This window comes from Thalia democratica, chromosome 4 (genome assembly GCF_965202585.1).
Source record: "Thalia democratica chromosome 4, ktThaDemo2.hap1.1, whole genome shotgun sequence".
Lineage (NCBI taxonomy): Eukaryota > Metazoa > Chordata > Thaliacea > Salpida > Salpidae > Thalia > Thalia democratica.
Genome location: NC_139168.1, coordinates 33953665 through 33966301, shown reverse-complemented (window position 1 = coordinate 33966301; position 12637 = coordinate 33953665). Strand labels below are relative to the sequence as shown.

Below are 12637 nucleotides of genomic sequence, written 5' to 3'. Positions count from 1 at the left end.
ATAACAAAATTTAACAAAAAAGCTACAAGCATTATCATTTAATTACAAGCCAAAGTCTAAACGAGTACAACCGAACACCTCATAAGTAATCCAAGTAGTGCAGAGAATTAAATTAGTAGCAGATTTCAATCATGATCTTGAAGCAGAATTACATACTATCTTTCATTAAAATTACCTTTTAAAGTATGAATGAAAAAATTGTTTAAACTTTATTTCTTTAAAGCTATTTAAACAAGACGGCTTTGAAAAAATGTTTTTGTAATATAATTTAAGTTTACTATTTTAACTTGCAATTTTTGTTTTATTTGTAATATGTTAATTTATATCAAAGTGTACTTTTAGATTTCTTTATAAATTAACTTCACTTAAAACACAAGCTGTTTTATAACTAATTTATTTTTATTTATTAGGTTTAATTACTTTGTCTACTATTCTATCCTAACATAAAAAGGTAAAGAAGCATGCTGGGAGAAACCTTACAAGCCAAGTAGTCTACGAATCCACTCCAGGAGTAATGAAGAACTTTAAAGCATGATTCCAAAATTCGAACTCACAACAAGTACAGGGAACACTAAAGTAGCCCATGCAGTAACCTCATGTTGCCGTGACGTGGCTGCCAGACCCGAAACATGAGAGTAGAAGCCAAAAGCTGCAAGAGGGACCGTGTCAATGGCACAACAATTGCATGAATGCAACGTTAATTTACCTCGCCCTCACAAGACTTTAAGCACATCTCGCTAGAGTGCTCCCAGATTAAAAACTGTCAAACCAGGATTGTTTTGTTAGATTAAAATACAAGTACTAGTGAATAAAACTTAAGCAGTGTTGAAACTAAAGACTTGTGCATTTTAGGTTTAAGAGAATGATATAAACGTTTTTTTAAATATTTTGTTAAAAAATCATCAGCAAAAGAAAAAAATACTTTGCTAGATAAGATATAAAATCATTTAATAAAATTGTATTACACTTACAGAACTTATCATTGTTAATATACATAACTTTAGTTGATTTTTGTTTTAATACTTTATATTAACAGAAAAGGTAAAAAAATGTTATATTTTGATAAAGAACTAATACAATTTTTTTTTTTTTTACAGAGGTTGGCCTAAATTCTCAACTAAAATCTAAACAATTCATCAAAGTAACAACCAGACGGTTTTAAAATCAAAAACTTTGAGTTTTAAACGTTGACAAATGTTGAGTTTTAACTTATAGTCACGCATCTTACTTCTTGTAATTAAAAAGAGACAACCCAAACCATTTTTTTTTTCTACTACAATTTACAAATCAAGTTAAGGGGCTTCAATTTTACAAATTATCTATAAAAATTACATTAACTAAAAGTTTATCATATAAACTTTTATATAAATTAGTTGTTTAAATACTTTTTAATTTACCTTGTAGAATTTTCTTATTAAAATAGATTTAACTTAACTATACTAAAATTGATTTACTTCAACTAATTAATAGTTCATAAATAGTGTTTGTTTATTATTTATATCAACATTTCACTCTTAAATTAATTAAGTGTATTGTTTTAAATAAAACAAAAAAGCTACTAGAAAATAAAAGCTTTTTATAGTTTTTTCATTATTACTAGTATTGCCGAATGAATAAAATAAAAACTAGCTACAAAAAAAGTTATTTCTTTAAACTATAGTAAAACCTTAATAGTTGTTTTATTTTTAGTCATTTTCTATCAAAATCTAAATCACAAAGAATTTTAGTCTTCATAAAAAGTCTCAAGCACTACTTTTAAATTTCTATTTTATAAAATTTAAACATTTTACAAAAAAATAAAAATAGAAATACTAATATGTTTTAGAACGTGTTTGACATTTATCTCTGGGTAAACTTGAGTTTACTTTAAGTTTAGAAAGATAATAATATAATAAAAATTTCAGCTTAAATCTACCAATTTTGATATTTCTTAAAAAACTCAAGTACTTATGAAAAAATTGAAATAGGTTATAATACTTAGATTTTCAATTAACTCAATTTTTAATCGATCTATTTTTCAGTTTTTTACTTAAACATAGTATAAAATTATACAGCACAACATAATTTTTTTAGACTTTACAAACCAGTAACAAAAGTTATTACATGTTTATATTTGTAAAAACTTTAATCAAAGTTAATCTTTTTATTTTCAAATAACAGTTTTAAAAACCATTGTATTTTTAATTGTACCTTAAAAACCTTTCATTAATGTGAATAAGAAAATACTATACAGTTGAAACTTTATTTAGCCATCTTTACTAAAGTAAAAATCTGTCTAACCGGTTCAAAAAAAACATCACAGACGAGCTTTTGCGCAGCTGTGCGTCAAATACACGTTAAATTTGCTTAATGAGAAGGCGAATGTGCTAGAAATGACCATCGATGCGACGGCGGTGGCAATGTGAGACGGCGCACAAGAGAGTCCCCGGAGACCATCTAACAACTGCTGTTCCTTCCCGTATAAAAGCAAGCTCGACGCTTAATACCGCTTTTCATTACACACAGCATGCAGCAGTAGCAGTCACTCATTATAAGCATTTAGTTGTATTCATTTCAAAAGCTTGCGTTCAACATAAAAAATCGTCATACAAATCATAATAAATAAGTCACATGTCAACTGCATCTAACAAAATTTTACACACATCATTCAACTCGCCGAAGACTTTTTTGTACTGCGAAAAGCATTCAGTAAGGTTCAAAGCTTGGTGTTCTGAGAAAGGATAACTTAGTCAAGTGCTTGGTTTTAAAAAATCAAAAGCTTTCAGCTTTAGTTTTTGTTCTACAAACTGTTTTCGGATAGTCATTAGCTTAGCTCAATTGATCATCCCATTGGATTGAGCTTGATTGTAAGTTTTATTTCAACTAGCATTTTTTTTTTAACTTTATTATATATGTTTGATAGAATTGATTTTGTTTTGTTTGATTCAGTAAATACATAAGAATCTATCAAATTTTGTGCACTGAGTTTTTGAAATAAATCTTATAAGCTCTTGTTTTATTGCTTGTATATATTGATTTATTGTAACATTTTTATTTTTGCATCATTTTAATTATTTGCGTCATGCTGTCTGCCGAGTATTACTTCGGAAACTTTCGCTGGAGTAAAAAACAGAAGGTGTTTACGTTTCATCTCCGAGAGGTTCGTTTATTTTTGTATTAAAAACTTTACTGTGTTTTTCTATATTTTTAAGTATTCACACTATTAACTTATCAACGTAAATAACAACAAATAAAACACTTTTCTGCTAACAATACTTTGATAAGTATGCTAGGAAATGAAATTATATACTACCAAACCAATTATTAACCAATGAATATGGAACATGTTTCAAACAAGCATCTACTTGTGCCAAGTGTATTTTAAACAGAGATTACTTAAGATTAAAAGATTATTTATACAGACTTTTAGTTTGTAACTTGTAATACCGCTTTAATTTAGATTAAGTACAAACCTTTTCAATTTGAGTTAAGAATTTGCATTGGAAGTTTGAACGCAGTAACAGCTGCTGAAATTATACGCTATCATTATTTTTCATTTATGCCAAGTTATTGACCAGTTGTTTAATCTAATTCCCTTTTGTTTTAAAACCACCGGTAAGCCAAAGTTTTAATTTAGATTTTCACCTTTAATCAAATTGCTTGTAATCTGTTGGCATTTAGTTTCAATTAGTGATTTTAAACGCTGTTGAATTGCGACGGATGGTTTTAATTTGCGTGTCTTGCATAGTTTCGTTTTACATAGCAAGCAAAAAGTATAAGTAGGTTTTACATGTGTTAGTTTATGATTAACTTTTTACATACAGAAATGTCCATTTTGCAAAAAGTCATTTACGAACGCAAACAGACTTAAAAGTCACATCATTGCGTCGCATCCACTGCAATGTAAAGATGGTCAGTTTGTAGTAAAAGTAAACAATTTAGATCTTTAGAATCTGTACAACATCATAGACTTTATAGTTTTAAGTGTAAATATTAGTTGGTTTTAAAAGATTAATTAGTCGGTACTATCTATAAAAAATATTACTACAGTAGATACTCGAAAGTACAAATGCTCAATTTGCCCAAAGTCGTTCAAGTTAAAGCACCATTTGAAGGAGCACATGAACATTCACACCGGAGCCAAGCCGTACAAATGCCAAAACTGTCACAGGTCTTTCGCTCACAGCGGTTCATTGAGGTTGGTAATTAAAAAATAAAAATAAAGTGTGTTAGAAAAATTGCTTCCTTCATTTTTAAAATCTTAATTTTATCATAAACTTTTGAGGAAAATTTGTTACTGTTTATTATAATGACCAAACGTTACACATGCAAAATGAAACTTAGAAAATTGGATGTAGTAAAATATAATGGTTGATGAACTAACTTTTACAAAGTTTTAAAGCAGTTTTATTTTTTAACTCGGTTTTTGTCTAGTTCTAACTTTTTGATTTGTTCATAAAGCTAGAATAAAAATCCAATACAAACTTGTACTACTTCTATGTTGAACGTTTTGTATTGTTATAACAAGTAATTAAAACATTAATTTATTATTTAAAGGTTTTTTTGTACACCAGGTCTTAAAAACAATATTTTTGATCGCTTTTTAATAACTCTTTCTGTAAAATATTAGCTCTAATTTTAAATCATAAGTGAGGCGGTTATACGGAGTTTAAACTTAATTAGTTAGCACAATTTATTGCAAAGAAAAACATGTTTGAACTTAAAGTAATCTTACCAACTTAATTTTAATATGTATTAATTAATTTTCCTCAAACTTATCTAAAAAATATTTTTAAGTGCACACTTGAGCAATAAAAAGTGTAAAAAAGAAGAAAATAAACTGAAATTAAAAGGAAATACAAATGAAATAAAAAACAAAGTATATTTTGAGGTAAGTATTATATAACATTTAAAACAAACACCGCTTAAAATACTTTTTAATGAAATATTTATTTTGTGTTTGCTTAAAAAATAAATGTTTTTTTTTAGTTTAAAATTTGATAATGTTTTTTTAAGTTTTTTAATCTGAAAAAATAAGAAAACACTTGAAACAGTAAAACGTTTAAATAAATAAACAATAAAAAGTTTTAAAACTCACAACAATATCTTAGTAATATTTACACATCCTTATTATAAATATAACTAAAGTTAGCTCATTTTCATTTGCACACTTATAAAAATACTGTTTAAACTTTGTTTTATATTCAACTTAAAGACAGTTAGTCCTCAAAGAAAGGCTATTTCTGCAGCAGCTAATAGAACTAATCGCCCTACGGTCAAGAATCGAAAAACTCGCTCATCAAGTGAAAATCAGTTTGTGTTCAAGCTTGAAAACGAGTACGTTTATTTCTTATTAAGATTTAATTTAAATGACTACACAACTAGGAAATAAAAACTAAACATAATCAGCTGTGAATCGAAACATGTGCACAAACTCAACATTAAACAAGAAAGAGGGTATGAGAATTACATAAATGAAGATAAATGTCGGAGAATGAATACTTTTAAAGGTTACGAGTCTTATTTTTTAAACTTTTAATAAAACTCTAGACGAATATAAAATTAGTTTCAGTAATTTAAAACAGTTAAAAATAATCATACATGTTGATTTTAATCCGATTAACAACAAGTTAAAAGCTGTTAAACTATACACTGTTTCACATTTTTGTGCAATCTACTTATAAAAAGAGTTTTTGTAAGTAACTTGATCCCATATAATATTTATTTTTCAGAAACTTTTAATAAGGATAATGAAAAACAAAAAGGAAAAAGAGAAAGGTGAGGAAGCTTTATAAAAGCTTATCTAGTTTCTTACTAAAATGAACCCAAAGCTAATTTACCTAACGCATCGGTTAAATGTATCAGCTACATTAGAATATAGTTTTTTACTAATAAATAGGTTTTTTTATATTATATGAAAATTAAAAAAAAGTGAAACGTCGTTCTTATATATACTTTTTTTTTATATAAGCAAGATTTTTGAGATATGATAAATCTAATTAAAAAAAATATTAGTTAGTTTTCTAAAGTTTTGTTCTGTTAAAGTATCAAAAAAATAACACTATTTCAAAAAACTTTGAAAAATATTCTAACCTATTGTTATAACTTATCATTTTTTTAGGTTAAAACAATTAGAATCTATTCTTTCTTGCAAGCAGATTAAATTATCTAAGCTTTTTATCTTGTGTGCTGCAAATACATTTTTTAACATTGTATGATTAACCTATCAAAATAGAAAATTAGAAATTTACTTTCTTCAGTCTATCTATAGTTTCAAAACTTGTACGCTCTATAACTCGGAAATTTTTTGTTGCATAAACTTTTATATATAAAAACCAACCTTATTAACGAATTTTAGTTAAAAGTTTTATGATTCAAATAATTTTATCAGAGATATGTTCTAAACGTTGTTATAGAACCATAAACTTACACAACTTTTATAGTAAAATAGTAGTTTAAAAAATTGTTTTTAAATTTTATATTTTTATAGGTTAAATTAAAGGTATTGAGTTTTATAATTAAACTAAAAATACCTTTTTATAGCCGTTTAAAATATTTTGTAAACTTTTAGGCTTTATATAAAAACAAATAATTAATCAAAAAGTTATTTAATTGAAGTACGTTTATAAATATGAATGGTATAATTAATATTTCCATTACTACTAATGAGCATTTGTAATATGCTACATTAAACTGCATATAAAAGTAACTTGCTGTACAGCTCACAAAATTAAGTTATTAGAACTATAAACACTTCCTGATAGACTGAATACACATTTTTATTTCATTTTCAGAGTAATTGGTTTACAACGAAGGTCTTTTTCATTGTGTAGCTACAATTCAAAAAAGTCAATGGAAAGTCAAGAAAAAAGTAAAATATTTTAATGTAAAAATTTGTTTTACATAAATTTACATGGTTTTTTTGATACATAAAAGTAAAAATTTTTGTTTCTGTTTTTAAAGAGTTTTTGTTTAAATTTATTATTAAAATTTTTTTTTTAATAGTTTAATTTTGATAGAAAAACAGCTAAAACTTGAAACAAAGATACATTTAGTTCATATTTCTTTCTAGAAATAATGTCAATTTTCAAAAAAAGTAAGGTGATAAAATTTGTATTGTGTAATACTAAAAAAATTTTAAAGTGTATAAAATTTAATGAAATAAACAGGTGCTAACAATTCTCGCAACAGTGATGAAAACAAAAAAAATCAAGAATTAAAACAAGAAACAAAAGCACTTAAGTTGGCCGAAAGTTATAAACCTTCAAAGTTTATCGGATCCATTAACTTTGATAGTTTAAATAAGGTATTAATCTTTGTATTTAATCGTTTACAGTTGATTAAAATCACTCAGAATGTTTTTTAAGATAGGTTTGAAAGTTTTATTTCAGGTTATACCTATGAAAATTATTAATTAATCTAAAACTTTTATTACGTAATTTTAAAGATTCATTTTTAAATATCAACAGCTCGGTTTGTAGTTTATGAAATAGTTAATTTTTTTATTTAGTTGTTTAAAAGTGTTTTATAAGTCTTTGTTTTTACCTTAACATATTTTGATTAATAGTTTAATAGAAATTACAAAAAACAAAAAGTTATAACAAGTATTACAATATTGAGTTACAAAAGTTATAGTGAAAAAATAACTATAATCTCTTTATAAGTATACATTAAATTAATTTCTTTTCAGCGCATATATAAACGAAAAAGTTACTATTTTTATGTGTTACCAAGTATAAAGAAATAATAAAAACTATTAAAGTTCATAAAACAAACTTAAATCAATTTCTAATCAGGACAACAAAGTATATTTTACTGGAAAAAATGATAGTGTTAAAAAGAACGGAATGTTTTCGTCTCTATTTATAGATGGTAGCAAAAAAATTGAACCAAAAGAAGGTGATTTTTCTGCGAAACACGAAGGTTTGTTCAAGTTGAACAAAAACAGTAACAACAACAGCTTGAACCCTCAATCTGGATCTTTAAATTTTTCGTCAAAGCTCGATAGTACCAACAAAAATTTATCAAACAACTTAGGAGCGCTTTTTGGTCAACAGGTTTGATATTTTGTACATATGTATTATTAAGTTATTAAGTGTATAACTCCTACTAAATAAAGTAAGTTAAAGTTATATTCTCGGCCTAACAAAAAAAAATAACACATTTAAATTTTTCTCAAGAACTTCTTTTATAGTTTTTTTTAACTTTTGCTTTCACTAAAATGATTTTATACAAAACCTTTTAAAACATTATTTTACTATATTTATGTTGTGATTGTTTACATCAGTCAGTATTTTTTTTTACACTTGTGCACACTGTAAAAACAAAATATTTCTCTTGATACAGAAATTAGGATTAATGGTAAAAAAATTTCAATTATAAATATACAAAATATCTTATTTATTTTGAAGCTACTTTCAGATAGCTCATAATCCGTTTTTATTTTTATTTACAAATAAAAGCAAGTAAATCTTAATTCGTTAGTCTTACGAAAAAATGTTCATAATAAGTTGTGTCGTGTACTCATACATTTTATTTTACTATGTATAACTTTAAAAAAATTTGAGAAACAATAGTATACATTAAACTTTTTTAAAATTGTTCTAGCTAACTAATGTGTATATTATATATCTATAGAAAACCGTTTTAGAATACATTTATTTTTTGGTTTTTGACAGAGATATACCTATTAAGTTAATATGTTTAAAATTATTAATCCCAATGAAACAAGTCTATATAATTTTGATACTAAGTTAAAAAAAAGATGCTTAAGGTTAAAACTGTAAAAACTGAACTGTTTTATAAGAGTACAATGTGACTACATAGTTTTTAAACTTAAAAAAATATTTGAATAAGAGTGCAAACAAAAGATTTTAACTTCTATTAAATTTAATAACTTTTTTCAGTTACCGAAGCAAACACCAAGTCATTCACAAAACAGTGCCTTTCAGTTGTTCACACCCACAAATTTGCAGCAAAACTCGCAAAACAACCGAAACCCTTTCTTAAAACCATGTAAATTTTTGAAACTAATCACTATTTGTTACTTAATAAAAAATCATTTGTTTTATTAGAAATTGTTACTTTTACCCTGTTTTATTTTGCAACAAAACTTTAGGGTTATTCGTTTAATTTAATTTTTATTATTCAGTTCATTTTCAAACTTCCCAGTTCAATACAGCGAACCAGCAGTTACCTTTTATGAACAATTTTCAGTTTAACTTACCTACGACAAACCAGGTAAATTTCTACTGTTTTTAAAACAAAATAACAAATTAAAATTATAAAAACAACTTAAACAAAAAGTGTCGAAGGAATTATTTTATTTTTTTCATAAGTTGGTTAGCTGATATATGTTTTATAAGCCGTTTTTAAAATTTCATAACTGTTTTCTTAAAAAGTTTCAGCCAGCAAACCCAATAAGCCCTACTCTGAGAAATTTTAGCATTGCCTCTTGTGCAAAAGAGATTTTAGAGAACCAGACAAAAATGTAAGTTCTTTTTTAATTGTTTTTATTAAAATCAAAATTAAATACACAAACTAAATAACTTAAATAAACTTCAAATAATTAAATTTTATTTAAAAGGTTTTACTTTAGCTCTTTGTATTGACAATTTGTATTGACAATTAATTTGTTTTAGACATTAAAAGTTTGGATTTTTAGTTGAGTTTTTAACGGTTTTGTTAGTAACTAAAACTAAAAATATCTAGTTTTTGTTATTTTTTAAAGAAAACCTTACAGTTAAAACTTTGTAATTATTAAACATTTCTGATTTGAATTTATTCTTAAATGTAAGTGAGGTAGTGTATTAACACTTACTTTTGCTTTGCTTTAATCTATTTAAATCATAAATTGAGTTATACTTTACCAAAAAAAGACAATCTTTGTATAACTAGATAAACTTCTAAACTGTTTATAAACCATTTAGTATAAACACATTTATTTTAAGCTGATTATATATGTTTCAATAGTAAAGCTAAGTTTTACTTATTATACTTGGCCGATTGAAAAAAAATCATATAGATGAAGACAACAAAATATTTTCTATACTTTATAAACTTTGGTAGCGTAAATAAAACAATGTTTTAAAATGAATTGTATACCCTGAATATTTTAGCTCTGTTAAAGAATAAAATTAAAGCTTACGAATTATATAGAAATTACCGATTTGATTTTTTTAAACAACTTGTTTTTATTATTAATCAAACAGGCTTCATTTGAATGTTCCTGGTCCAAGCAGCAGCTTTTTGGAAAGTTATAACTTTTGGTATCAGGTTTATTATTGCTATATTTCAGTTTGTTAAAAAGTTTTATTTGAAAACGTCGATAACTCTAAAATCTTTGTAAAATGAAATGTACGATTTTTTTTTGGTATTTGCTCTGAAATTCTTATTTAACAAAAATATACACTACTTATTTTTATTTAAACAAGATTTTTTTAGATGATAATCGCTAACGAATGTGCACGAATTTTGAAAGCCCAAAGTATTTTTCACAACATGAATAGTCCTCTGCAGAACCCATTTGCGTTTAACATGCAGCGAAATCAGGCGGCTCCTATTCCAGTATCACCTCTGGGGTCCACTGCTAGTAGTCAAGGTTCTTTTGTGAACTCGGCAATATCTCCAAACGTAGCAGGTAGTTTTTAGTTTGGTACTAAATTTGGGGTAGCTTGATAATTTTGCAAATCATTAGCATCATGTAACAAATCATTTACATATTTGCTAAGTCAGCAAATATGTAAATGACTTGCTAATTATGCTAGTAATTTGCATTATTCTCAAGCTACCCCTAAACTTGTAATGTTAATTGTTTACATAATTTTCTTTGCAGGCTTTTCTGAAAACTTGAAGTCAACTATGACTGAATGTAATTCAAACGTTCCGATTCCCAAGGACAAAAATGGCATGTTTAAATGCTCGCTTTGTTCAAAATCTATTAAAACTTGGACTTCTTTTAAAAGACATATAGACGATCATAAAGGTAAATACTAAACAAAATATTTTTTTTTTTTCTTTAACAGACGTTGTTACAGACAAGCAATACTGTACCATTACATCTAAATACCATTTTTGATAAATAAATCGTTATTTACTCTAAGTATAAGTAAAGAAAACTTTACACATTATTAAGTGTGTCAATTATTTAATTTTTAGGAATTCGGCGACATGAGTGTCCGCATTGCGACAAAAAGTTCAAACACAAGCACCACCTCACGGAGCACATTCGTCTTCACACTGGGGAAAAACCCTTTCAATGCAGGAAATGCGGAAAGTCATTTTCCCACTCTGGTTTGTATTTGCTTAGTTGTTAGTATTTAGTAGAATTTTATGACAATATCTAAAAATTTTAGCCTTATTTTATAAGTCTAACTGTATAATTTGTCTATAGTGTAAAAACTATCGTGCTGAATATACAATATTTGCTTTATAATTTTCTTTCATAATATCATTACATGTTGTACTTTTTGAATCAGAACATATAAACTAAACACAAGTTTTTTATTCTCTTATAAATCTCTCTTATCTAAATCTTATAAGGGTGTTTAATATTTTAATTGAAATATAACTTCAGATATTTCAAATGTTTACTGCACTTTTTCTTTGACATATTTTAAATTTTGTAAAAGATGTATGCGCACAAACAGGCTCTTACTCGCAACACATGAGCTCAAAGTATCCCAACTGCAGTCCACAAGACAACCTCAAAAGAAAAGCTCAAAAGCGTAAATGTAAGTTTTTGTAATAAAAAGTGTAATTGTTTAAAAAGCTGTTTTATTTTGTGAACTCAAATAACTAATATTATTCTTTAATTTAAAACAGATACTGAAGCACCTGTTGATCTTTCTACAAGCAAACCAGACCCAAAAAAGATTTGTCTCCAGAAAAATTATTAGCTTTATACTAGTACTTTTTTTTATAACGTTGTACCATAAAAAAAGAAAAAAAAAAGAAAAGAAAAGACGCAAAATCAAAACGCTAAAAGAAAATTTACTTTAACCAATGTTTACTTATAACTTAAAATTCTATACTACCTTGAAATTTTATTAGTAGTGTTTTTTTAATAGAATGTTTTAACATTTTTGTAAAAATTTTCATAACCGTGTATTTCTAAAATTAAAATTGTATATAGAACATGTATAAAAGGGTGATTGATATTTCATGAAAACTCTTTTCTGAAACGTCTGATTATTTTAAACGCTTGCAACGTTGCAATTTTAAATTGCGTTTTGCTGCACTATCATTTTTCGACGAGACGACAGAGCTGCTTCGATTAAATCTTCATCCCATCCTTCATCCTTCGTACAGACGAGAAGCGGCGTTGTTGCAATTTTTACGCATGGATCACCTTCAGATCACGTTCACTATCTGAAGATACTTCATCTGCATCCGCTTAGCTGCATGGGTTTCATCTTGTTCCTGGGGTCTCGTGGTCGAAACAGCCCAGTTTTAAAAGGTTTTATTTGCATGGCGTTTAAGGAAAAAAACAAGAAGCATGTATTGTGTCGGTTGTATAATAAGGTTTTAAAATATTTAAACATCTTTTTACAAGTATTAAATAATGCACAACATCAATTTCAAAATTAATGTAGACCGATTTTCAGCTATTTATTTTTGGTAGTATGTCGTAAATTATCAATAAAACAGAATTAATTTA

At 26.2% G+C, this 12637-nt stretch overlaps 1 protein-coding gene across 2 annotated transcripts; it reads left to right on the top strand.

Annotated features, from left to right (window-relative positions):
* Positions 1-2502: 2502 nt before the first annotated feature.
* Positions 2503-12637, top strand: LOC145835236 (uncharacterized). Of its 2 annotated transcripts, none has more exons than XM_082942798.1 (19): positions 2503-3139; positions 3804-3891; positions 4033-4177; positions 4777-4870; positions 5195-5316; positions 5389-5489; positions 5712-5757; positions 6774-6850; positions 7149-7285; positions 7776-8036; positions 8886-8994; positions 9131-9219; positions 9381-9469; positions 10191-10254; positions 10423-10618; positions 10814-10963; positions 11137-11271; positions 11628-11711; positions 11803-12637. In XM_082942798.1, the coding sequence occupies exons 1-19, from the start codon at positions 3062-3064 to the stop codon at positions 11874-11876; spliced, it is 2139 nt and encodes a 712-aa protein (XP_082798924.1). In that variant the 5' UTR covers positions 2503-3061; the 3' UTR covers positions 11877-12637. The 2 variants fall into 2 exon arrangements, with proteins under 2 accessions (XP_082798924.1, XP_082798923.1); XM_082942797.1 differs by having other exon boundaries at positions 4030-4177.

Bases quoted from the DNA above. Each gene is read 5' to 3' on its own strand.
- LOC145835236 (XM_082942797.1), top strand. From the start codon at position 3,062: ATGCTGTCTGCCGAGTATTACTTCGGAAACTTTCGCTGGAGTAAAAAA. The intron at 3,892-4,029 runs GTCAGTTTGTAG...ATATTACTACAG, and splicing joins TCCACTGCAATGTAAAGATG to TAGATACTCGAAAGTACAAA. The intron at 4,871-5,194 runs GTAAGTATTATA...TTCAACTTAAAG, and splicing joins AAAACAAAGTATATTTTGAG to ACAGTTAGTCCTCAAAGAAA.